General features: G+C 43.0%; 1 protein-coding gene across 4 annotated transcripts in view; it reads right to left on the bottom strand.

The window, feature by feature from the left end:
- The window catches only part of NUP153 (nucleoporin 153), a 64818-nt gene extending 38216 nt beyond the window's left edge, over positions 1 to 26602 (bottom strand). For all 4 annotated transcript variants that reach the window (XM_055124977.1, XM_055124979.1, XM_055124978.1 and 1 more), the window contains exons 1-8: positions 26324 to 26602; positions 12940 to 13165; positions 7503 to 7751; positions 7226 to 7365; positions 7017 to 7145; positions 4766 to 4882; positions 4204 to 4248; positions 4049 to 4105 (exon numbers count right to left, since the gene is read on the bottom strand). In XM_055124977.1, coding sequence (XP_054980952.1) covers positions 4049 to 4105; positions 4204 to 4248; positions 4766 to 4882; positions 7017 to 7145; positions 7226 to 7365; positions 7503 to 7751; positions 12940 to 13165; positions 26324 to 26437 — 1077 coding nt within the window. In that variant the 5' untranslated portion in view covers positions 26438 to 26602. The remainder of the gene's footprint in view (positions 1 to 4048; positions 4106 to 4203; positions 4249 to 4765; positions 4883 to 7016; positions 7146 to 7225; positions 7366 to 7502; positions 7752 to 12939; positions 13166 to 26323) is intronic.
- Between the last annotated feature and the right edge of the window lie 421 nt (positions 26603 to 27023).

The following is a 27023-nucleotide window of genomic DNA, read 5'->3' as shown; positions in this document are numbered from 1 at the left end:
ATGGAACCCAGGAGTTTTTTTGTTTTTGGTATTTTTTTTCTTTTTGAGTCACACCTGGCAATGCACAAGGGTCACTCCTGGCTCTGCACTCAGGAATTACCCCTGGCAGTGCTCAGGGGACCATACAGGATGCTGGGAATGGAACCCAGGTTGGCTGCGTGCAAGGCAAATGCCCTACCCGCTGTGCTATCACTCCAGCCCCGATACCCAGGAGTTTTGATGGGATGAATGTGTTTCACAAATACTAGAACATAAACCTCAAAATATATTTTGATTAGCTGGCCAACAATTTTCAAGTGGTCTAAAGAAATTAGTACTACTGCACAAATAAACTTAACATTTTTAGCACATAGGATTACCTAAATGTAAACTTCTCTAAGCAAAAAAGATGACTGATACTCCAATAAACAATATATAGATGTTTAGAAAGATTAAAGAGGGGAGGAGGGGAAAGCACTGTTCTAGAGTAAGAGCAATAAATATAACCAAATGCTAAGAGGAAAAGCAAACAGTAATCGGACCAAAGGGACTAGGTTGAGCTATAAGAACTTTAAGGCACACATATGTATCTCTAAAATGTCTTCATATGGTATTTTATTCCAGACTTAGTCACGTTTCACTGTGAAGAGTACATATACAAAATGAGAACTGTTTTCAAAACTTCTCCACAAATCTAAGCTTTCAAGGAATGATTTTAAAACATGCACTAAAGCTGATCTAACCACATTTCCCCCCAAATTTCTAAATTTTCTTTAGCTACAAATAAAACATCTCTAAGCAAGTTATGAAAATATTTTAACTGCTAAAAACATGAACAACTCTCCAAGTTATTTATCAGTATAAAAACAAAAAAAACCACTAAAGTGTAAATCCTTGGTCTAATTCCTAACACCACAAAAACAGAAACAAAATGTCTTACTATTTAAATATATTTTTTAAAAAGTCTATCAAATTTGTAAAATATTATCGAGGGTTTTTTTTTGGTTTTTTGTTTTTTTTTTTTACTTTTGGCCCACACTCAGCAGTGTTCAGGGTTGACTACTAGTTGGGAGCTCAGCCATCACTTCTGGCAAGGCTGAGGCCCAGGAAATCGTATGGGGTACAAGGGATTGAACCCGGGTCAGGTACAAAAAAGGTAAATGCCCTCCCCACTCTACCACCTCTCCAGTCCCAAGAATTCCAACTAACTGTTTTATCACCTAAGTCTCTTGTCAAGTCTTTAGTTACAATGATTTTGCTGTACAGATAAAGTTGACATTTCCTTTTTGAAACAGTGATTCTGTGAATATTGTCCTTTCACTCAGAACATCTGTAAACAACATGAATTGCCAGGGAAAGACTCCTGTTCCCTAAGATCCTTCACAAATAGGATCTTATTACTCAGAGAGACTACTCATTTTGTACACCTTATGGACATAATCAGCATCCTTAAAACATGAGATATAATGCTGCATTCCAAGTGCTAGCTGTAGCTCTAATCTACTAGAAAATTTAATATTGGGGGCTGGAGTTATAGTACAGGTAGGGTGCCTGCTTTGCATGCAGCTGACCTGGGTTCAATCCTGGGCGTCCCACATGGTCCAGAGTACTGCAAAGACTAATTTAGTAAGTGCAGCGTCAGGAGTAAACCCTGAACATAACCAGGCATGGCACCCAAAACAAAATGTTCTCAAAGAGGGGCCGGAATGATAGTACAGTGGGTAGGTAGTTTGCCTTGTACAAGGCCAACCTGGGTTCGATCCCCAGCATCCTATATAGTTCCCTGAGCACTGCCAGGAGTAATTCCTGAGTGCAGAACCAGGAGTATAACCTGAACATGGCTAGTTGTAACCCCAAAATGCCAAAAAAAAAAAAAAAAAAAAAAAAGGTCCACGAAGATAATTCTGTTCAGTGAGTGCAGAATTCTCTGAACTTCTGTTGGATAACATTGGTTTGTCTTTGCTCCTCCTGCAGGGAGCTTGTTTACTGAGTCACACCCACCACAGTGCTCCCAAGGCACACCCAATTCCATCAGCCACTCCTAATCCCATTCCATCAGTCACTACTAATCCTATATTGCTTTTCTCTTTCTTTTATGTCCTTTGCTTAGATTAGATTAGCAATGTCTTTTTGTACTGACACAGGAAGACAGTTGATGCTATGTTTCTGTAACATGGGAGTTGACTCCAAATAATATTTACTCCTGGGCATCCATCAGATTTATCTGATTCACGCCTCATTGTCCTTACTTCCTAACACCCCCCAAAAGAAGAGTCCCGGTGAGAAAATTAGATGGACCCAGGACAACCAGAAGCTGCCCTGTCATCAAAAAGTGACAGGCTTCTTAAGCACCTTAAGAATTAGAATAAGAACATGATAATAGAACAGATTTCTGTCATGACACAAAAAGAAGTAACCGAATTAAGAACCCTTCTGGGGTTAGGAAAGACTAACCTGTCCTGAGGGCTATAGTCTGGGATATATAATGAAATGTCCCCGGGAAGAGCCACCCAGGCTCTTTTAAAATGTATCCATATTAAATGACTAGAAAAATTACTAAGTAAATTTAAGATGATTGTTTAAATGGATACTGGTAAGGAAAGCAAGCAAGCAGTACACCCTCGTTGAAATTCTGCCCTTGAGCCGATCACCAAGTAATCTAGAGGATCACCTAGTAATCTAGAGTGCTGAACCCCCAGATGAAATGTTGTCTTTGAGTTAGTCTAGAACTTCCCCTGAAGGGAGGGGTTTACATGTTTATTGTTATGATAATTTCAACACCTATGTGTACTCACACCCTTCACAATTTCTATGTAACTATACTGTGAGGCTGGAATAAACAGTCACTGACTCCCAACCAGCCAGTGGCCCTGTTCTTCATTCATCCATTGCTATCTGCCAGCTGGCGAAGGCGAGGAGGCACTCTTGGCCACCAAACGCATGAGTCGGGCACCCACATTTTTGAACTTACAAACTTCTAAGTATTATTTCAGGGGTACAGTGGGTCAAGTGCTTGCCTTGTATGCAATCAACCTGGTTCAGACACCACCTACGGCACTGAGCCTGCCAGGAGTGATCCCTGAAAGCAGAGCAGCCAGAAAGTAAGCACTGAGCACAGGCAACCGTGGCCCAAAAACAAAAAACAAGTATTTGAAACTGAGTTCACTCCTATTTTCATTTGTCAAAAAGTAAGTTACCCATGAAGACCATCAAGATGCTAAAGATGGAAAAAAATAACTCACCAACCCATTCCCCCCACTCCACTCTGCGAAAAGAGAGTATCTACCATATTTACAGAATAGTGCCAGGCCTTCAGAACTTACAATGTCTAAGTAAAAAGAAAAAAAAAAAGTCCTGTTTTTCCAAACATGGTCTCTAATAACTACTATCTGAATTCAAAACATTTATTTACTGGCTTTGAAGGACACAACAAGCTCAGGGATGTAGCAATAGTGGGTCGGCCCACTGTTGGATCCCTGGCATCCCATATGCTTCCCTGAGTACCACCAGGAGTAATTCCTGAGCATCACCGAATGTGGCGCCCCTCAAGCCCCCAAAAGACTAAATTGCTGATATTTAAAAGGCTCAAGTCGGTGAGGAAGAGGCGAGAACGACCCCTGGACCCACCAAAGCCCTCGCATCGCTGCACCCCGAGGCCAGCGCCCACATCCCGCCGCTGTCACCACCATGCCCAAGGGAAAGGCTGAAGGGGACGCTAAAGCAGATAAAGCCAAGGAGATCATTCTGCCATTTTTTCTTTCATTTCTTGAAAGTCAGCGTCGGCTTGTGAAAAGTTGTTAAACAACATACTAAATGTGAAATGTCAACCCTCACTCTAAACTTTCACTGTCCAGAGTATCAAATGAAAATGTTAATTGGGTTTTATAGTGGCTTTCTGATTTTGGTAGTCCATTGAATAAGGGAGTTTGAAAGTTATTATATATTGTTAATGACTGTCTGCCCACGTCCTGCCTGAAATACCATGATTGTTTATGAAAAGTATCTTTAATAAAGCTGGATACAGTTTGGGAAAAAAAAAATAATAATAAATAAAAGGCCCAAGTCTTACCTTTTCTCTTTTGGCCTGAAAATCTGCGGTGGCATCTATCCCACTCCTATCAAGAGGCTGAAAAAAACAAAATATTCTTAAAACAGGTAGAAACAGAAAAATAACTAATCAATTATAAAAATAAATCTCTTCAAAAGGCTTTAAAGGCAACTTACAGAACTCAAGGGAGAAGAAACAACAGATGGAATTCTTTTTGCATCCTGTTGATGTTAAAATATTATCATTAAGGTTTTTTTATTTCCACAAAATACAAATTTTTCTATGCTTAGGAGTTAAAAAAAAAATCTACTGTTAACGAGTCCAGAAAGATAGTAGTACAGGGGTTAAGACCTTTGCCTTGCATCCCATTAGTGACTCTCCCTTGCAGGAATCCCTGACACCACATATGACCCCTTGAGCACTGCAAGGATCACTCCCAAGCACAGAATCAGGAAGAGCCTGAGAACCACCAGGAGTAGCCCAAATCCACCTCCCCTAATCAAAACAACATCAAGTGAAATTTCCTAAAATAACAGGGAGGGAGGAGAGGCAGGAGTGACAGCACAGTGGGCAGGGTGTTTGCCCTGCACGTAGTCGGCCAAGGTTCGATCCCCCGAATCCCATATGGGCCACCGGAGCACTGCCAAGAGTAATTCCTGAGCACAGAGCCAGGAGTAACCCAAGCAATACTGTGTGTGCCCCAAAAAATAAATAAAATAAAGGGGGCAAAGCATTTACCGCTAGCGGACTGGACATCTTCTCTAAAGACTGCAAAATCCGCCGAGCTGTTGAACTAGTCACACCATAGGACTGTGCACTGAGCGGTTTGGCTTTCATCTGCCTTCTGACTGGTGCCTACAAAGTAAAGTTTACATTACTTGCTGAAATAATAAATTCTAAAGTACATACAAAATGTAAGTATTTGAGAAATAAACGTTCAAAGTAAAATAAAATCAATGTGCCAGTATCAACTTAACTCTGGAAGACAACATTAAGATTATGGTCAACCTTTTTTCTTTGTCCCTCTAACATTCTATTTTCTCCACCCGAGATAATATCTTCACAAACAGAAAGAAAAAAAACCAAGACATCACACACTTCTCTAAGGAACTATTACTAGTTATGCTGAAAAAGAAAAATGAGATAACAGGCAAATTGTTCTAGCAGTATCTTGATGTATGTAATATTTGGATCACAAAAAGATGGAGTCAGATAGCAAATAGAATGCCTTTACATAGAGCAAACCTAGTTCCAACCCCGGGCTACATGGTTCCCTGAGCATCACTGGGTGCTGGCCTACAAGCTCCAGAGCACTGGCTGGGTAACCTAGGTAATCCACGTCACAGCAAGGCCAAGGAGCACTACATTCTTAGGCTCACATTAAGACACCAGCCTGACTGGGTGAGAATTGACAAGAGGGGGCCCCAAGCCTGCTCAGAAACGCCCAGGAAGGTCCTCTGCCTCACAAAAAGAAAAAAATAAAACAGAAACAAAATAGAAAACATAAAAGACCAAATTAGGAAGAAATAATTTTGATCAATCCCAAGATAGCTGAACAAAGAAATATACTCCGCAGTACACATAAATTAAAAAGTTAAACTAACCTATTTTTCTCAAGGTTAAATATAAGATTTTTGAGGCCACACTCAGCAGTGCTTAGGTCTCACTCCTGGCTCTGCACTCGAGAATATGTCTGATGGGAATCAGGGGAATGATATGAGGTGCTTGGGATCAAACCCGGGTAGGCTGAATGGAAGGGAAGCACCTGGCCCTCTTGTACTACCACTCTGGCACCACGATTTTAAATACTCAGTTTATTTCTTTTCTGGCACTGGAAGGAGGGGTGCTGGGTCTCACAGGCAGGGAACAGAGGACAGAACCCAGGTAAGCAGCAAACAAAGGCAAACATTTTTGGTCCAAAACTAATTAACCCTAAGGCTACTTCTTGATCAATGACATCTAACTTCAATACATTAACTCACACAAACAGTCACAGTTAAATTCTCTTGGCTTGTTTGGACCAAGACAGAGTCTCAGAAATACCTAAGTTCTGATAAGGTACAGACCCCTAGTTGGACAATATTTAGTGGAGCCAACACACTGGAGTACTCCTTAACTTATCAATTCTGATGAAGTTTTTTCACTATTTTCTACACGTGTTACACAATTATGTGTGTTGACTATTTCCTCAAATGCATGAGTCCACCTCTTCCCCTCCTAAACTTACATGGCTTTTATCCTGAAGTATTGATAAATACCTACACACCATCACATCACCCTAACTTTATATTTAGCATAAAACCAGAGCCCTGGAGCTGGAGTTATAGCATAGTGGGTAGGGCGTTTGCCTTGCATGCAGCCGACCCAGGTTCGATTCCCAGCATCCCATATGGTCTCCCGAGCACTGCCAGAATAATTCCTGAGTGCAGAGCCAGAAAGCCCCTGAGCATCGCCAGGTGTGACCCAAAAAGAAAAAGAATAAAAATAAAATAAAAACCAGAACCCTATTTTCTTTTTTTGAAATTTGCTCTATAGCCTATGCTTGACTAAACATACTTCACAATTTCTTTTCTTTCCAACAAATCCCCTCTTTTCTTAATAAACAGAAGGAAAAAAAGACCCCAAAATTTGGGGTTGGAGCAAAAGAACAGCAGGTAGGGTGTTTGCCTTGCATGTGGCCAACCCCAGTTCGGATTCCCAGCATCCCATATGGACCCCTGAGCATCGCCAGGGGCAATTCCCGAGTGCAGAGCTAGGAGTCACCCCATGCATCGCAGGGTGTAACCAAAAAGAAGAAAAAAAAGACCCCAAAATTTGTAAAATGTCCCTCTAGGTCGAAAATTACATTCGCATAGTCAGCTAAATGAAAAGAATCTTACTAGTCCCCAACCTATCATTTTACTAAGGAGTAACAAAATGGACTCAGTTATTCATGTCAATAGTTACTTATCCTATCAAGTTCAACAGTTTTACTTCCATGCAGACCAACCTGATACGGTGAGTTCCGTAGTTTAGGTTGTCTTAGAGCAGCCGCTGCCCCTCCATAGGTCGTTTTTCCAGGATAAAAAGGAGAATCCCCAAGCTGACTTGTTTTAAGGTTTGCGGAATTCCCAAGAGACTACAGAAACACAAAGACAAAACTATAAGCAATAAACATTTGAAACTAATGTGATTCAATCAACTTTAATTAATACTCACAGGGGAAAGTGTCCCAAAAGCAGACAAATTGAATGCTGGTTTCTTTGAGCTAGTGGCAGTGTGCTGTGACAGTGAATGAGAACGTTCGGCCTCTGGGGACCACAGAGGTGGCACTGAAGTGTTCTTTGTAACAGCTATATCTGCAACCAAAAAAATACATAATGCAAAAAATACATTAGTTACAGGAACCCAGAATTTCAGAAGTAGAATATAAAAATTACAACAGGAAAAGTTTTCATGGAATTAAATTTTATTACCAAATAAATGCCAAGAATACCTTTATCAGAAGCTCTTGAAGAAAAGCCACTAGTAGTTGAGATGTTATCATCATCATGCTGAGAGGTAGAATCTTTAATTTCTTTCACAAGAGAAAAACCAGAACTGCCAATTGGGAATGCCGAGGATGTGGAGGGCTGACAGTGTAACGAAGGAGAGTCCAACATGGAGAAATTCAAATGGCTCCGGTGAAGAGAAGGCCTTGTTAATACATCTGGATAGTTTGAAGCAGTACTAGTTGTTGAGGGTTCTAGGTGGGGAAGGGAAGGGAAGCATTAATATTATAAATGTATAGAACTTACAAACAGAAAAGATGTTAAGAACACAAATTGCAATGAAACATATGTTCAATTAAAAACAAAACGACTGTCTCTCAGGTAAGCCTTATACTAGAAATATGAAAGTCCAGCATCATGCTTTTGCATGTTTTCGCAAAACCATTTTTTAAAGAGCTTTTTCCCTATTAAGTGATCATAATCACTTTACTAAAGATGATTTGATGATATCACTGTATGGCTGTTATCCCGTTGTTCATCGATTTACTCTGAGCGGACGCCAGTAACATCTTCATTCGTCCCAGCCCTGAGATTTTAGCAGCCTCTCCTTACTTATCTTTCCCAACGACTGGAGGCTCTTTCAGTGTCAAGGGAATGAGACCTGTTATTGTTACTGTATCTGCATATCGAATACACCAAGAGGAGCTTGCAGGCTCTTCCGTGTGGGCGAAGATATTCTCAGTAGCTTGCCAGGCTCTCAACATGAGTTTATTTGGGGGCTTTCTCTTCCATTGGTTTATTGTGGTTACACCAGTACTACACTGTTTATTATACTCCCTAAGGCTCAAAACTACAAAAACTCTGAAAGAAACAGAGGGAAAGCTTCATGGTACTGGTCTTCACAATGACTTATTGGATATAAAAGTAGAATAAATAGACATATGGGACTATAATGAACTTAAAAACTTTGTGCCAGGAGTAAGCCCTGAGCACTGCTGGGTGTGACCCAAAAACAAAAAATCCCTTTGGGTCAGAGACAGTATAACCCAATTTGATCCACATCCAAAACATATGGTTCCCAAAGCACCACTAGGGATCACTTTGAAGCACAGAAGCAGGAATATCCTTGTTATTAAGCACCATCAGGCTATGGCCCCACACGCCAAAAGCTTGAAAGCTGCTGTGCACTAAAAGACAACATTTTTTCAGGGGCTGCAGTGATAGCACAGTGGGTAGGGCATTTGCCTGCACATGGCCGACCCGGGTTCGATTCCCAGCATCCTATATGGTCCCCTGAGCACCACGAGGGGTAATTCCTGAGTGCATCTCCAGGTGTGACCCAAAAAAAAGCAAAAGCAAAAAAAAAAACCCACTTTTTAAAAAAATAGGCCAAAAAGCATATGAAAAGATGCTCAACATCACTGATCATCGAAAAATGCAAACAAAGGAGAGACAGCACATGCGGTACAGCCGTTGACTGGTGGTTGCCTTGTATGCGGCTGACCTGGGTTCGATCCTTGGCATCCCATATGGTCCAGAACACCGCCAGTAGTGTTTCCTGAGTGCAGAGCCAGTAGTAAGCCCTGAACTTACTCCTCAAACACCCAGTGTGGCCCAAAAACAAAAAAAGCAAGTGAAAACCATAATGATACTCAAAGATATCAGAAAAACAGAACCAGCATGGGGGTGAAAGAGACTGTACAGCAGGTAGCCAGCTTGCATTGCAAGCAGGAAATCTGGGTTTAGAGCTAGAAGCCCTGAACACTACCAAGTGTGACCCAAAAACCCCAAATAATTTAAATTTTCATAATTCAAAGTTGAGGAGCTTGAGTGATAATAGTTCGATAGTAATTCTAGTTCAGAGGAAGGGTGCCTGCGTTCTATCCCCAGCACCCTTATGGTTCCCAGAGCCCTGCCAGGAATGATCTCAGAGTGCAGAGTCAGGAGTAAGCCATGAGAATCTCTGGGTGTGATCCAAAACCAAAAAAACTTCAATTTTTAGAAGTAACTCAAGAAGGTACATATAACATATATGCAAAAGAAAATACCTTGAAAACTTAAAAATAAAAAAAGAAAAGCACATATACAAAATTGCTTCAGATGCAAAATGAGAAACATTCCATTCAATCTCACACCTAATTTCTTCAGATTAGCTAATCCTCATAAGCAAACTGAACAGAATGAAAAAAATTTCAGACAAAATCAGGCACGTTCAGGGTGGTATGGCCATAGACTGGAAGATTTCAGTGCTGTGTATGTATGCTGAACTGGAGCGATAGCACAGCGGGTAGGGCATTTGCCTTACACGCGGCTGACCCAGGTTCAATTCCTCCATCCCTCTTGGAAAGCCCGGCAAGCTATTGAGAGTATCCCACCCGCACAGCAGAGCCTGGCAAGCTACCCGTGGTATATTCGATATGCCAAAAACAGTAACAAGTCTCACAATGGAGACATTACTGGTGCCCGCTTGAGCACATAGATGAACAACGGGGACAACAGTGCTACAATATGTATGCTAGTGTACATCTGATGTCTCTAGTGCCCAGAAAATACAATGACATGGAAGTATTCCGTTCAAGGCGTCTACCACATAAAGCCTCGAAATTTTAACTAATAATGTATTTGAGAAAAATTTAAATGGTAGCCATTAGAGTAAAAACATGTTACTAAGAAAATCTCCATTTGGGTGCATATGCTGCCTGAGCCCACGTGCTGCTTGTGCCCACGTGGCCGAGCACATGTGTTGCCCGCATCTCCCCCGTTGAGATGTGCACTGTCATGTTTTCATACTTTTGTGTGTAAAGCTCGGTTATGTGTAGGGGCTTCCTCCACCCTTGGAGAAGCCCGAGTTCTCTCTTGAGCGCATTATTCTTACTATTCTCTCTCCCACATATCCCTTCCTCCTTCCCTCAGAAACCTCCAAATAAAATCTATTTACTTCAGAGAGAAGCGGCCAGGCATTCTGGTGAGCAACGCGGCCCGGAAAATGCTCCGGACCCAAATTGGGGCCAACAACGCCGGGGAGCCAGAAGGAGGAGGTACAGCCTGCACACCTTCTCCAGACGGAGCCCTGGCGACACTGAGCAGCAACTAACACGGCTCTGGGATTCGGGACTGGGACACATCCGAGCCGCGCGGCCGCTAACACGACCTTTTCTAAAACCTGAAAACATACAATCTTTCAATGGAAAAGTAATTATCAAATTCTTCCTTAATAGGGTTATCTTGTTTGGGGGTATAAGTCCCACAACAATAGTGAGTTTTGTGTTGGAATATGGATCGTAATCAAGGTGAAGAGAAAATGAAGTGAAATTCATCAGTTATACAGTTGGGGTGGGGGGGCGGGGGTATACCGGGGATTTTGGTGGTGGAATATGGGCACTGGTGAAGGGATGGTGTTTGAATACGGTATAACTGAGACATAAACCTGAGAACTTTCCACATGGTGATAAAATAAAATTTAAAAAAAAATTATTTACTTCAAAAAACCTCCATTTGCTCGAAATAACTATCTCACCACTAAAAGCAAGTGTTAGTACAATAATGTGAGCAGGACATACATTTCTATCAATTATTTAGGATAAAAGACCTCAGGGAACTAGAAAACTATTTTTTTTCAAAGCACACAGAATGGAAACAACAGGAGAAATATTTACTGAGAAACGAATTCATTCAAGTTAAAAACTTTTGTGCTTATAAAGGACAAAACAAAATGACAACTCACAGAATAGAAAATATTTGCAAGTCATGTACTCATAATGAACAAAACACAGAATACATACATACAGAATATTTAAACATAACATCTTCTTTTAACCAACTAACTCCGTTAAAAAGGAAAAAGAGGACCAAGGATGTGACACAACTAGTGGAGTGCAAGCCCTACACATACAAGGCACTGGATTCCGTATCCAGCATGCCCCACCCTCCCCAGTACCAACGGTTATGGTACCCCAAACAACAACAAAAACATGTGACGGTTAGAAGTAATCTAGAGATTATTCCTCCACAGATTCAGATATCAAATGGTCAATAAGCACTGTATACATTATGTTTTGGGGTTTTTTATTTGGGTGGGTGGGGGATGATCACACCCTGTGTTACACCCAGTGTTAAACTCAGGACTTACTCCTGGCTCTGCACTCAGGGCTTATTCCTGGTGGGCTCAGGAGACCATATAGAGTGCCAAAAATGAACCCAGGTTTGGCATGTACAAAGAATATGCCCTACCCGCTGTACTATCACCCTAAATGAGTTCTATGCTCAACAAAGCAATACAGTAACATAAGAGCATTATTTCCGATTCTGACACCATTTATGGGTTGTACTGAAGCACTTTAATAATTCTAGTCCCCACGAAAATGCTGTTAAGTGGGTGCAGAAGTTTTCAAGTCTTCAAAATGTAGAATCACTGAATTCTTAAAACCAATGGAACCACCCACTGAGTTTGCTAGAGAGGAAAGGAAAGTTTGCTAGAAAGGACTGTGGCTTATCATGCCCAAGAGCATGTCTTAAGAAAGCCATTAACAAAGTTTCATTAGAACAGTTAACAAATTTATATACAACTCCCTCAGTGCAGGAATTTATTCCAAGGGCTTCATTATTTTGAAAACAATCAATGAGTAACAACTGGTGACAGTGGGTTCAATTCCTGGCATCCCATATAGTTCCCCAAGCACTGCCAGTTAATTCCTGAGCACAGAGCCAGGAGTAACCCCTGAGCATCGCTGGATATGATCCAAAAAAAATCAGTGATATGAAAATTTACACCCAAAGTCAAGTCTTGCCCATGAGAGAGAGAGAGAGAGAGAGAGAGAGAGCGCTCCCCGCAAGCAAATCATGGGCTCCATATTCACAACAGGAGGGCTCTCCCCTCATGTTACTTTCAACTGATTATCAGCCTCCAACAAAATAAGCCAAAAACTCATAAAATTCTAATTCTAATTCTGCTAACTCCACTTCTAGTTTATGCATTACCCACTTAAATCTACCACACCCAGTATATAAAAACAAGTCATAAGACCAAGGAGTGGACAGGGCACATGGCCAACCCCAGCACCCCAAATGGTTCCTTAGCTCTGCTAGGAGTGGTCCCTAAATGCAGAGTCAGGCTTAAGCAATGAGCAGAGTCAGATGTGGCCCAAAAACCAAACAAAAAAGTAATCAATTAGGAAAGTTAATACAGGACTTAAGGCACGAAAGGGGCATTGCATGCATCTAACTCAAGGTTAATCCCTAGCAACACAGTCACCCCAGCACCCATACACTTGGGCCCTAGCACTAAACCATTAGTCGGATTGACTAAGAATCACTAGGATTTGCCCCCTCAAACAGATCTCTGGATGTACTCCCCACATCCTCATGTAAGTCTAAGTCATGAAAACAAAACCTCCATATAAACACCCCCATAAAAACCAAACAAAATATGGACACACTATATACCTTCTGTGTTACTGACTGCTGGCTCAGGAGTGATTCTCCCATCATGAATATTAGAGTTCTCCTCATCAGCATATATCAGATGGTCATCTTCTCTATTTTCTGGCCACTGAGGTACCTCTCTTGTATCTGTTGAACAGCTGCACACATCTTCATTCTTGTTAAAGTATCTTTGCAGCCATCCCGGCACAATGTTCTTAACAGATTCTGTAACCCTACTAAGAATGCCCTGTTGGGGAGAAAAACATAAGTAGGTTTAAATTAAGATTTATCTCTTAAAAATCTTATAGAAAGTCATTAACAAGATAAACAGCTTCCACAAAATTTCCTAAAATTCAGTTGCTAATGCCAGTGGTTTTACAAATTCTACAGTATTAATAAACTTGCATAAGCATGTATCCAAGAATCAACAACTGCCCCAAATGGCAATTATTCTAACCTGTAACAAAACTACAGTAAGCCATCACATAGAAAGTCAATATAAAGTTGAGGTTAAGGAGTATGTACTAAAATGTCATAATCCTAAAGGAAAGACATCCATAATAGTCAAAACATATTAAAAGAAGCACAATAAACCAATACTTCAACAGCTTCCTCAAGCAAGTCTTCTACTGTATCCCCTCTTAAGAACAAAAACTTAGGGGCTGGAGGTACTTGTTTGTTAAAGGCTATTTTGGCCAAACATGATAACCTTTCAGTATCTGCACTGCAAGCCATAATGCCCAAAAGTAGAGAGAAGGAGAGAGAGAGTATGGGGAATACTGTCTGCCATGGAGGCAGGGGGAGGGTGAGAAAGGTGGGGGTATACTAGGGATACTGGTGGTGAGCAATGTGCACTGGTGGAGGGATGGGTGTTTGATCACTGTGTGATTGTAACTCAGACATGAAAGCTTGTAAGTATATCTCATGGGGAATCAATAAAATTTAAAAAAAAAAAAAAAAGCTATTTCTGGGGGCCCAGTGTACTATCTATCACTCTGGGTCCCAAAGAGATTTTTAAAACCAGAAATCAATAGCATTGTTTATGGTTGACAAATTTTTTATAGTAAATGGGCTCCTTAAGACTTTGGAGTTTAATCCCAATTGCCACCACGCCCACAGCCGATTTCCACAAACACAGGATGAACCTCATCCATGAGAATGAATCTGCTGAAAACCTCAGGTACACAGGTTTTCTGACGACAATCTCCAGGTTCTCATGGAGTCAGGAATGGGTGACATCTCCCCATCTCCCTGTTCTCCCAGGAGTCTGGCAGTCAAACCCACGAACTGTCTCTGGCACAATATAAACTCATTAACGGCCATAATCGAGACACTTACAAATACATCTCGGAAAAGAGCAGCGCGCTGCAGAGATGTCTCTGGACCCCCAAATCAGCATCCAGTTAAAAAGTGAATTCCAGCTCCATCATCCCATTTAAAATTTTAGAATTTTATTTGAATTTCTAAAATTTGTAGAATTTGTGGCCACATGACATCTCATACTTTATGCCACTGAGGTACCACGAGTAGCATACCACATTTGATGGGGGTGTAAAATAGAAAGCAATCAATCTCAATTAAAAAAAATATATACTAACACACAAGACTCAATCTGTAACATGTTAGCAATGGCTTATAGAAGGGCATAATGGCTCCACAGTGAGATAAAACAATCTTCACACACTTTCCTAAGGAAACACATTTGGGTCACTTTCAGCAGATTACTCATAACAAGCACTGCAAAATAAATTATTTACGATCTGCTTTGGTGGGAGGCTTAGGTGTGGAAAATTCGAAATAATGGTGGTGGAAGATGTGATGGTGGTGGAACTGAAGTTGGAATGTTGAATGTAATAAATTCTTTTGAACAACTACATAAAAATCTAAAAATAAACTACATAAAACCTAAAAATAAAAATGAAAATGAAAAAAATCAAAAAGAGTAAGAACCAAAAAGTTTGGAGTTAATTCTATTAAGGCAAATTTTAAAGGGAGAAAAGGTGTGTTACTACAACTACTATTGTCAACATTTGCTGCTGCTTCATACGTGCCAGGAAGCATCTTAAACAGTTATATAAATCTAACCCTCACAAAAATTGTATTGCTATTAATCATCCCCGTTTACTGATGACAAAAAATGAAGTAAATCACCCAAAGCGCAAACACAACCACTATTGTGTATCTAAGGAAGAATGAAAGCACAGGCTCTGGGATCAGGAGAGTGAGGGTTACTGTAAAAAAGAAAAGCATTTCTTCCTACTAGTATTCATGGTAAGAATTGTAAGGTCAAGGGAATGGAGCGATAGCATAGTGGGTAGGGGGTTTGCCTTGCATGCAGCCGACCCAGGTTCGAGTCCCAACATCCAGATGCTCCCCCAAGCACCATCAGAAGTAATCCCTGAGTGCACGAACCAGGAATAACCTCTGTGCACCGCTGGGTGTGACCCAAATATCGGGAAAAAAAAATATTATAAGGTCAAATAAAATACTGTTGGAAGAATTTGACAATGTTCAAATTGTAACAGAAACATACTGATTGATTTTACTAGTTGCTTTAAACTAATGACAAAAACAAGCTACTAGAACCTAGGAAATCAATTTTAGGAAATAATTTCTTTCATAAAATAACATTAGCAGAATTTCAGAGAAAAATCACACAAGGGAAAAAAAACAAATTAGCATGAACCAAAAAATAATAGTCAAGGCAAAAAAAATAAATCAACCTTGAGAGCAAACTCAAAACAGAATAACTGAAAAATGTTTTTCTCATGTATTTGCCAAATAGGGATTTAAACACATGTACAACATAAGCTCTCTAGCAACAAATGCAGTCAGCAGCCCTAAAATAATCATTACTAGAAAAAAAAATACAAATACACTGTTCCCTTTTCTAGGTTAATAACATTAGTTACTATGGAAAGATTAAATACACCCGCACCCAATTTTAATAATTACAAAACACAGATTTTCTTACCTCCTCCATATTTTAAAATATAAACCTGCTTTCAAAATACAACATAGGAGGGCTGGAGGATAGCACAGCGTTAGGGTGTTTGCCCTGCATGCGGCTGACCCAGGTTTGATTCCCAGATGGTCCCCTGAGCACTGCCAGGAATAATTCCTGAGTGCATGAGCCAGGCGTAACCCCTGTGCATCACTGGGTGTGACCACCTCCTCCCCACCAAAAAAAAAAAAAAGAGAGAGAGACAAGATACAACATAGGGGCTCAAGACAGTACAGTGGACAGTAAGGGGATTGCCTTACAAACAAGGGACCCAGGATTAACCATGGCATGCCATATGACATCCCCCAGGCCCACCTAGAGTGATCCCTTACCCAGAACTAAGCCCCGAGCACAGCTAGGTAGGGAAGAAAGGGAAGGAGTCAAAATAAATATAAAGTTCACTCATTAAAGCTCATGAACTTTTCTTAGAAACCCCTTTACTAAACTAAACTTTATCTCATCGTGGGCCAGAGGGATAGTACAGCAGGTAGGGAGGGTGCTTGCCTTGCCTTCAATCCCTAGCGCCCCAAATGGTCCTCAAGCCTGCCAGGACTCATCTCTCAATGCAAAGCCAGGAGCAAGCCCTGAGCACCACCACTAGGTGGGTCCAAAAATCAAAAACATGTAAAAATAAAATAAAATTTAACTTATCTGAATCCCGAGTGAAAGAAAATCACTGTTTCATGCTAGATTCCTAATTGCTATGACAGTGCTACTTGTTAAACTTTTCCCCTTAAACTAAATCCCACTATTAGGTTAGATTTACCATTTTTATCAGTAATGGAACACATGCATCACACCTGATGAAATACTCACTATCTAAAGTTATTCAACCTTTACCTCTGTAAAATAAACTGACCAGAAAGAAAGATTTATCCTGGTGAATAAAAGTTTGTCTAGCACATGGAGATAAAGGCAATATTTCTGTCTTACTTCATTCAATTTAGTCAGCACTTACTAACAGCATGCTACAAGGGAGACAACCGGGAATAAGTTCCTGCCCTCTAAGTAAACAGACATGTATCATGTATATACTAACAAACAAAACGAGAAGGAAAACAGAACAGGATTTAGGATTTTATACAAAGATCTGGAAAAAAGTCAGTAATGAGCCATGCTAATTTCTAGTGAAATATTACAGCAGAGGGAACAAAAATAGAAATAATCAAACACATTATTTTTGCCACATGCTCCTCAAGCTTTTGGTAACCTTATTAATAAATGCAAAACTGACTAAATCTATAAATATTAAAACCTTCCATTTTTGCCTCTAGTTGTATGTGATAGTATGAGAAACATCATCTTTTATTCCAGAGTTTAGGTCCTGTATCAGTCTTTCTTGTTTGTTTTGGGCCACCGCAATGGTACTCAGGGCTTACTCCTGGTTACTCAGGATCACTCCCGGCAGTGTTCAAGGGTAAAAAGGGGTACCAGGGATCAACCCCGAGTGAGCCATGTGCAAGACAAGTACCTACACACTGTATTATCACTCCAGCCCTTCAAATTAGTCTTTGAAGCATTGATGCCACCTACTAACATGTTAAAAAATGAAAATTTAAGAAGCTTGAGTCAATTGTGCAAATTAATTCGCTACACCTAAAACCTCAATGACCATTACTTCAGTTAAGATGGTAAACACCGATTATAAGTTTTACCACAATGTCAAGACCTACTAGACCACTCTATGTTCATAATCATTCATTACTTATGACATTACCTATTACATCAATTTTTATAAATATTATATGTAACTGAAAAAATAAACCAGAAGCATTACCAGACTGATGGTGTCTATGCTGAGGTTTCAGTAGCAAGCATAAGTGACACCATTTCCTAAAGAAAATCTTCCCAAGCTGGGAGGGTGACTCCTCTGTATGTGCCAACAATGCTCTCTGTACTTATACATGGTGATACTTGTCAGATAGGATGGTAAGAGCCTATCGCCTCCACTAGGGCATCAGTTCCATGAAGGCAGACTACGGGTCTGCAGAGTGTCTACAGGCTGTACTGCACACAGTACAGCGTGGGTTTGTTTTTGGACGAGCCACCCCAGGCATCCTGTACACAAAGCATACACTCATTGGGCCATAAGGCTACCTCTCCGGCCTGACACAGCAGGGCTCTGGTTACAAACCACTTCTCAGTACCACATCTGAATATTTTGTGACAATTTTTTAAAAAGAACACCAGTAAACACAGCTGTTCCAGAAAGCATAATACTTCCACCTAAAGCAAGTACTAATTTTCATTATCACTCTAATACAATAATTAAACATAAGACAACTTGTGTAGCTATCCAAGACCACACAAAAACTGAATCTCCTAGAACTACATAAAGCTAGTTAAATAAAGACAAGGACAACCAAATAAAGCATAATTAATGAAGGGCCTTTTTAAAAAAAAAAAAGACAAATGGGGCATTAAAATCTTTAAAATACTTGCTATAGGGTCAAGATAGCACTAAGTACTTGCCTTGCAAGCTATGACACTAATTCGAATCCCAGATACCACATAGCAAGCCCCTCCCCTCCCGAGCTCCTACAGAAATGACCCTGAAATAGGATCAGGAATAGCCCAAGCACCATCAGGTGTTGCCCAACTCCCATCCCACACACACCCCCAAAAAAGAAAGGAAAAAAATAAAAACTGCTTTAGGGCCAGAAAAATGGCCCAATGGGCTGAGCTCATGTTTTGCTTGCTGGAGGTACAGACATGATCCCTGCAACATGACCCCAATTCACCGGGAGTGACCACCAATCTCTGAGCTGAGAGAAGCTCATACACTCCTCCGGGTATGCCCCCTGCCCCTGAAATTAGTTGAGAGGGGTAGGGAAAACAGCTAATACATTTTGCTATTTATCCTTCTACCCACCTGTAGTCTCAGAATAAGCAGAGATAGCACAGAGGGTAAGGGGCCTCCCTGCCTTGCATCTACCCTCTGTAGTCTCAGAATAAGCAGAGATAGCACAGAGGGTAAGGGGCCTCCCTGCCTTGCATCTACCCTCTGTAGTCTCAGAATAAGCAGAGATAGCACAGAGGGTAAGGAGCCCGCCTGCCTTGCATCTACCCACCTGTAGTCTCAGAATAAACAGAGATAGCACAGAGGGTAAGGAGCCCGCCTGCCTTGCATCTACCCACCTGTAGTCTCAGAATAAGCAGAGATAGCACAGAGGGTAAGGGGCCTGCCTGCCTTGCATCTGCCAGCCCAGTTTGATCCCCGCATGATACAGGTCCCCCACCACTGCAAGAAGTCTCTCCTGAGCAGAGTCAAGGAACAGCCCGGGAACACAGCCCCCAACATGTGTGACAACTCCACTCCCTCCAAAAAAAATAGCCACAAAAATCTTACACAATCAACTGCTATCTATGAAGCCTTTCTTTTTATTTATTTTGGTTTGGGGCCACAGGGGACCCAGGGCTTACTCCTGGCTCTGTGCTCAGAAATCACTCCTGGAAGGTTCAGGAGGCCGTATGGGGCACCCAGGATCAATCCAATATTAGCTGCGTGCACGGCAAGTGCCCTACCCATTCCTGACTTCAGTGTTGTTCAACACTTTCCTTCACATCATAATCTATTAAGCAGCAGTATTCAGATTACAGAATCTCCTTTCTCAGCCTCACTGGAACTCTATAAATATATAATATAAATCATAATACACTGGGGCTGGAGCAATAGCACAGCGAGTAGGGCATTTGCCTTGCATGCGGCCGACCCGAGTTCGATTCCCAGCATCCCATATGGTTCCCCGAGCACTGTCAGGAGTAATTCCTGAGTGAAGAGCCAGGAGTAACCCCTGTGCATCGCCAGGTGTAACACAAAAAGCAAATAAATAAATAAATCATAATACACATGAAACACTTTAGGGTTTGAGAACCCTGAAATATACTGATGATTTGATTTCTACGATTTGGGACTGCCTTTCATTATGGTTTGTTACTGACTCTTAACTTTTTTCCAGGGTTCTGTGCATACCCACACACATTTCAGTAACACCAAAATTCTCTGTGTATGGGGAGGGTCAAAGCGCTCACACACACACAAACACACACATCAGCTATGCTCAGGGCTAATTTCTGGTGGTGTTCAGGTCAGGGGATGGTATGTGGTGTTTGGGATGAAACCAGTGTCAGCTATGGTGCCTTAACCACTATGCTACCTCTCTCATTCTCTACCAAAAGTTTTTTGAAAGTCAAAAAACCCCAAGATTTCACCTGAGACTGTAAGTACTTAATTATAGACACAATCTTAAATACTAAGTTAACAAAAATCCAAAAGCAGTTCTATCAGTTATCTCTAGTTTAATACATCTATTCTGACATTATTAATGTTAATGAATTATTATAACTTTAACATTTACTTGAAGGGAAAAATGAAGCATTCAAATTCTAATGTAGTTACAGTAAATCTAATTTTAATGATTTGAATTTAACCACCAAAACTAAACTATTAGCTAAATTTTACATTCAGCAATCAAGCCTTTCTTATTCACTCATCATCCAATTCTTTCTAGCCACTCAAAACCCACACTTTCCATTACTTCTCAACTTCCAAGATATCAAAGCAAAAAAAAAAAACCCACACAAATAAATATTCTAGATTTGAGGTATTTCAAAATATAACCTGGCTTGGTCCAGAGTGGTAGTACAATGAGTAGGCTGTTTTGCGGTCAATCCCTGACATCCCATATGGTCCCCCGAGCACCTTCAGGGGTGTTTCCTGAGTGCAGAGCCAGAGGGAAGCCCTGAGCATCACTGGATGTGCTGGATGTGCCTCAACCCCCAAAAAAGCATATAACCTAGCTTAATCTTTTATTCATATCATAAAGTTGACATTAGTAATACTTTTAGGACAATAAAGGTACCTCCCTCCCCCAACAAAAAGGAGTACCTCAAAGACCTTCCGAACCAGCAATAGGAGACCCAATAATACCCAAAATAGTCTACTAGAGTTACCAACAGGAGACCCAGGAATGAGAATGCATTAAATCACGAGACCCTAGGTTCTGTACTTGGCATCCCTTCCAAAATTTAAAAAAAAAAAAAAAAAAGAGATAGCCGCTAAGATACTGCCACTTTTCTTACAGTCTGTTCGAAAATGAAAGCAGTTTGTCTAAAGTCACACTCTACACGATAAGCAAAATCAAGCAAACTAACACACATACTTAAAAAATCACAGTATGAAAAGGCATCCTACAATCCTGTTTCTGACAATAAATGCAACAAATTATATCCGTGGTAAGACTTCCCAAGAAAATCTTTTAAAGATATGCTACTGTATTTGGGGCCAGGGAGATAGTCCAGGAACACAGGCACCTGGGAACATCACATGGCTTCCCAAGCACCACTGGCGGTAACCCTGGTGGTCTCCAAAGCATCTCAGGGCCAGCACCACCACATCCTCCAGTTCCATCAGTGAACGGCACTGGCTGGCCAAGTACTGCTGGGAATGTTCCAAAGGGTCCCCTTGGGACCACTTAGGAAGGTAACCCCCACCCCCTTACACATAAAACTACAAGGAAGACTGGAAGCATTACTAGCTACAAATAAAACACATTTTAATAAAAATGAAGGTCATTACGTCTTTTCAATAATACTCAGTGCTTAATCGGAGGGGTTTTTTTTTTTGGTTGGTTTGTGTTAATTATTTTCCTTGGTTTTGGGACCAAACCTGAAGATTCTCAGAGGTTGCTCCTAGTAGTGCTAGGGGCACCACTGGATGCCAGGGATCAAACCAAACCCAGGTCAGTCATGTGCAAGACAAACTCCCAACCTGCTGTACTATCACTACAGCCCCCAATGAGAATGACTTTAATCAGTGACATACATACCGAAGAATTTCAAACTGAATGTTAACTGTCTCATCAGGGGACTTTCAGGAAATGGAGGCAACATCTACCTAGAGGGCTGTCATTTATCTTATAAATATTGTTAACAAAATGTAACACACAAGGACTTCATCATAAAGAAAAATATCTTCACATCAAGCAATTATCTACAGTTCTTTTAAATTATTTTTTGGTCTTTGACCAACACCAGGCGATACTCTGGGGCTACTTCTGTCTCTACACTCTTAAATTACTCCTGGTGTGCTTGGGGAACCATACATGATGCCAGGAATTCAACCCACCCAGGTGGGCTGCATGCAAAGTAAACTGCCTACCTGTTTGACTAGCACTTCTGTCCCCCAACCTGGTTATTTATTTCTTTTCCAATACACTTAAATGACAGAATTTCTATAAGGAACTACATTAAAATGAGTCAACAATAAAAGGAGCTTGAGAATACAAAGGTAAAAATCTCTGAGGCAGCAGCACTTAAATGCTTTTAAATGCTCAGAGTCAAAACATTTAAACCGAAGTTCTAATGAATCACAACAAAACAGCTTAACTTCTACATATATATCATTTAAGAGTTAATTAAGCAGAACAAAATTAAGTAACCTGACTAACCAGATTCAAACCTAGATGCTCTGACACTATTCTAGCACATCTTTTTACTATGAACTGTTCTCTCTCCCTTTCTATTTCCACTGATTGTACTAAATACCAAGGAAACAGAGCAAATATTAACATCTGGGATAAAACAAAAATCAAAAGCAGTGACTTCTGAAATGAGTTAAGTACTCAACCTCTAAATATTCCCCTTTTTCAAATCCTGAAACATATACTTTAACCATCAGATAACAAACAGGATATACTTACTTGGGACAAAGTATCCTATAGAAGGTACCAAAACAAAGCGAAACAATACACTCATAAAAACAGATATAGGCAAACCATATGTGAGCCAAATCCAGCTGTTTTCAGAAAGGCCTCTAGCAAAGACTATTTTAAAGGGACTGTGAAAACAAAACAAACAACATGCAGCCATAAAGCCTAAAATACTATCTTGGCCCTTAACAGAAGAAAGGATTGCAGGCTCCTGTCCTTCCCACGTCATTTTGATAACTAAATCCGGAATTGATGTGTAAGAAATAGTACAGAAGAGTGGATTCCATTAGTTCCAAAACAAAGTAACAACTCTTCACCCCCACCGCACCCAAAAAAAGGGCAAAAAAGTAGTTCCGGCTCACCAGGAGGTGGCAGTAAATTCAGGCAGAGTAAGGTTCTGGTTTGCCTGGGGGCTCAAGTTTTTGAGGTGTCTATTAAGAAAAGCAGCTTGGTCACTGAAGAGCTGGCTTTCTGGGCCTGAGAGTCTACACAAAGAAGGAAATGGGAAAGGAGACTCACAGGTGACAAAAACTAACCACACATCCTCTTAAGTGACCTCTCTACCTCAAGCGAGAATGAGGAAGACCCAGAAAGCAGCGCGCGCACACGCACACACAGAGAGAGAGAGAGAGGGAGGGGGAGAGAGAGAGAGAGAGAGAGAGAGAGAGAGAGAGAGAGAGAGAGAGAGAGAGAGAGAGAGAGAGAGAGAGAGAAAGAGAGAGAAAGGAGTAAGCTGAGTTTTTGGCTAAGTAAGAGAGGGTAGGGGGAAAGGCAAGTGAAAATGATCCGCTTCTATTACCCCCCCCATTGTTCTTCAATTCATTCACTGTCACTGTCATCCCGTTGCTCATCAATTTGCTCAAGCGGGCACCAGTAACGTCTCTCATCGAGAGACTTATTGTTACTGCTTTTAACATATCCAATTCATTCACAATTTTTTTTTTTTTTTTTTGCTTTTTAGGTCACACTTGGTGATTCACAGGGGTTACTCCTGGCTCTGCACTCAGGAATCACTCCTGGCGGTGCTCAGGGGACCCTATGGGATGCTGGGAATCGAACCCGGGTCGGCGTGTGCAAGGCAAACACCCTCCCCTCCTTGCTATTGCTCCAGCCCCTGATTCACAACTCTTAACTACCCTTCGCTCAGTTCAATGAGACCACAGATGTCTAGCCTCCAAGCAAGAGGCATTTGAAAGACAGTAAGTTAAAAGGGAAAAAATGTATACTTGTAGCCGCGTCTCAGAAGGGTGAAAACAGAAGTCAAAACAGGAAATTACGAGTCAGACGGCCGCCGGCAAGTCACAGGTACTGCAGTGCCGGCGAGAACTGCAAACATCCATCAACAGTGCCAGCCGGCTCATTCTTAGTCCGACTCTTTACCACGTAACTAAAAACTTCACTTTTCACCACCGCCACCCTCCAAAAAGCCCTACACACTTGATCAAATAACACTAGCCTGAAAACATGCCGTGTCATGAAGCTCCATGCCATTCGTGATGACTCAGCAGCTGCTGCGAAGCAGAGATGACCGCCTAAGATAGCAGACTGCAAGGGGGCAGTCCACAAAGTTCCACCAAGGCAGAGGGAAATTCCTAATTTTAAAAGCCGATTAAATTAGCCTTTTCTGTATTCCTAGATGCTTTCTTGCTAGTTTCTGCCAATATTTAGCAACACTGACAATTACGATGAAGAAACCCCCCAGTACCTTTAATTCCCAAGTCTCAAAAGCTAAAAATACGTTATCTCTTTCACAGTTCAATGGCAGGGCAAGAAACTGAGAGCACTTTTAAGACGGGGGTAACGATAAATTATCCAGCTCTTACACACATCTACGCAGCCGTAAGTCGTACCAGCTCGAAGATAATACGGATCCTCCGTGTTATGTTTGCTAAGCCATCATGCCTCCCAATTAGATTTTCAGCCAAGCACGTTTAAAAATAAGCTGTGATTATTGTAACTTTTGCCACCTGGAATATATTAGCTTCGTTCGAGACTATTTTAAAACATGTCGTTCCTTACGTTGTAATTTTCTTTTAGGAGATCTAAGAAAGCACTCAAACACATTTATTAGGGAGAAACAGAAAGCATGTGTCTAACTTCCATTCTAGTAAAGGATTAGGTTAAATGGCCAAGCTTGTGACCGGCATTCTAATCTTAAAACTGGCTGCGTCTCCCTGGTTCCTCACAAAGAAATCTGAATCAGGCACTTTCGGTACTAGAAGGAGGAATTAACAATGCCAACACCTCTAACCATAAACAGCAATCGTATTACAAACCGTCACCATCTTTTTTTTTTTTTTTTTTTACTATTAACAAATTTCCCTCAAATTTTTACTTTTGAAGTGCGGGGCGTGGGTCTTTTCGTTTAATAATACAATTTAACATAACCATACCGATAATAATAATAGCAAATGTGAAGGGGTCAGACACTATTCATCATCATCCAGAATAAAGCATTCTCGGAAGTTTAAAGATGTAAAACAAGTTGTCAGATCCCTTTATTTCCTACACGCCTGGTTTTTACCTTTCCCACCTTTAGCGTCATGAAGAATTTTAATCCATGACTTTGGTCAAAACGGAAGTTTCTAACACGTTTCCCCTCAATCGCTAGAACAAGTAACATTTATGTAATTTTTTTTTTAAAAAAAGGCGGAATTTTTCTCAGAACCCCGAATCAACTCCCTGCCACGATTCAAACTCTCCCAACCCACCCCCGCACGCGTGCACAAGGCGGTCAAATTAAAAAACAAACAAACGGGGGGCGAAGAGGGGGGAGTGAAGAGACGGGGAAAAAATAATTAAAAAAAAAAAAAAAGAAAGACGACCACCCAACATTCTCCCGAGTGTCCAAAACCCCGCAACTTCCCGTCTACGCCCCGAGGGAGATTAAAACATATTTCGCGCATGAGATCAGAAGTGGGAAGCGCGGGGCGCGGGGCTCGGGGGGGCCCGGCGGCCAATTGCAGCCTCGGGCAGGAAAAAGCCGGGGCGCCCCGCGCGGCGGCGAGGAACGGGGTGGGGGGGGAGGGGAGGGGAGAGACGCGCCTCGCCGCGCCGAAGGACTGTCCCGAGGGCGCCGCGGCCACGCCGACCCGACCCGGGGAGGCAGGTAAAGGTGGCCCGGGGCGAAACCCCCGAAATAAATAAATAAATAAATAAATAAATAAATAAATAAATAAATAAATAAATAAATAAGGGCGCCCGCCGGGTCCGGGCTCCCCCGGGGCCGCGGCGCGCTCGGCGCGGAGCCTCCCGCCCGCCGGGTCCGGGCTCCCCCGGGGCCGCGGCGCGCTCGGCGCGGAGCCTCCCGTCCTTCCCCCGCTTCCTGGGTCACCGCGCCCCGCGTCGCGCCCCGCGTCGCGCCCGGGGCTGCCCCCGGGGCGGCCGCCTCAGACGGAAACCGCGGGAGTCCCGGGGAGCGGGCGGGCGGCGCGGGGCCGCATCTAAGCCCGGATATACCCCCCCCCCCGCCGCTCCTCTCGCTGAAAATATAAGATATATTTTTTAAAAGAGAGAGAAGAGTCGTCCCCAGAGCCCGCCCCGGGCCCGGACGGGGCCGGACGGTTGAGCGCGGGCGGCCCGGAGCACACGTGGGTGCCGCCGGGCCGCTCTCTGCCCACTTCCCGTCGGCGGCCCCCGGGCCCTCCCTCCGCGCCCCGCCGGCTCCACGTGGGGGTCCCCGCGCCCCTACCTGCTGCTGTGGCCGCCCCTGCTGGTAAGGCTTGAACGGCCCCTGGTGGCACCGCCGCGTCCGGATCTTGCCGCCGCCGCCGCCCCCTCCGACTCCTCCGGCTCCCGAGGCCATGGCGGAGCGGCCGCCGCTTCCCGCTTCTGGGGCGGCTCAGGGGGCGGGAGAGGCAGAGGCGGCGGCCTGCGAGCCCGCCCCCGGCCGGCCCGAAAGTCCACCCAGGCGGCCCCCACCGCGCGGCACGCGCGCCGCCGCCCTCGCGAGGCCCGGAGCCGCCGCCGCCGCCGCCGCGGGGAGCGAGAGCCGGAGCGCGGGGCCCCCGCGCGGGGGGTGGCGGGAGCGGCCGTGCGGCCCGCTCGCCTCGGCCCGCCGCGCGCCGACCCCCGCCGCCGTGTTGGTCGCGGTCTCTATGGAGACCCCACCCCCCGCCCCCCGCTCGCCCCCGGCCGCGCGAGCCGCTCCGGGCGCTGCCGAGGCCTAAAGCCGCCCGCCCCCCTGCCCCACGCCCGGCTCAGGGGGGGGAGTCCGCTTCCGCCGCGGCCGGCGCCGCCCGCCTCCCCCTCCCCGCCGCGCACAACGCCCGCCCCGCCGCCGCCCCGCCGCCGCCGCCGCCGCCTCCGTCGTCGTCCTTGCAGTCGCCTGCTGCTGTGGCGCCTATTGCCGCTGCTAAGGCCGCCCCGGTCGCGAGCCAACGGCGCGTCAC

This window comes from Sorex araneus, chromosome 2, assembly GCF_027595985.1.
Source record: "Sorex araneus isolate mSorAra2 chromosome 2, mSorAra2.pri, whole genome shotgun sequence".
Classification (NCBI taxonomy): domain Eukaryota; kingdom Metazoa; phylum Chordata; class Mammalia; order Eulipotyphla; family Soricidae; genus Sorex; species Sorex araneus.
Note: the sequence above shows the minus strand (reverse complement) of the source record. Positions and strands in the feature narration are given on the sequence as shown.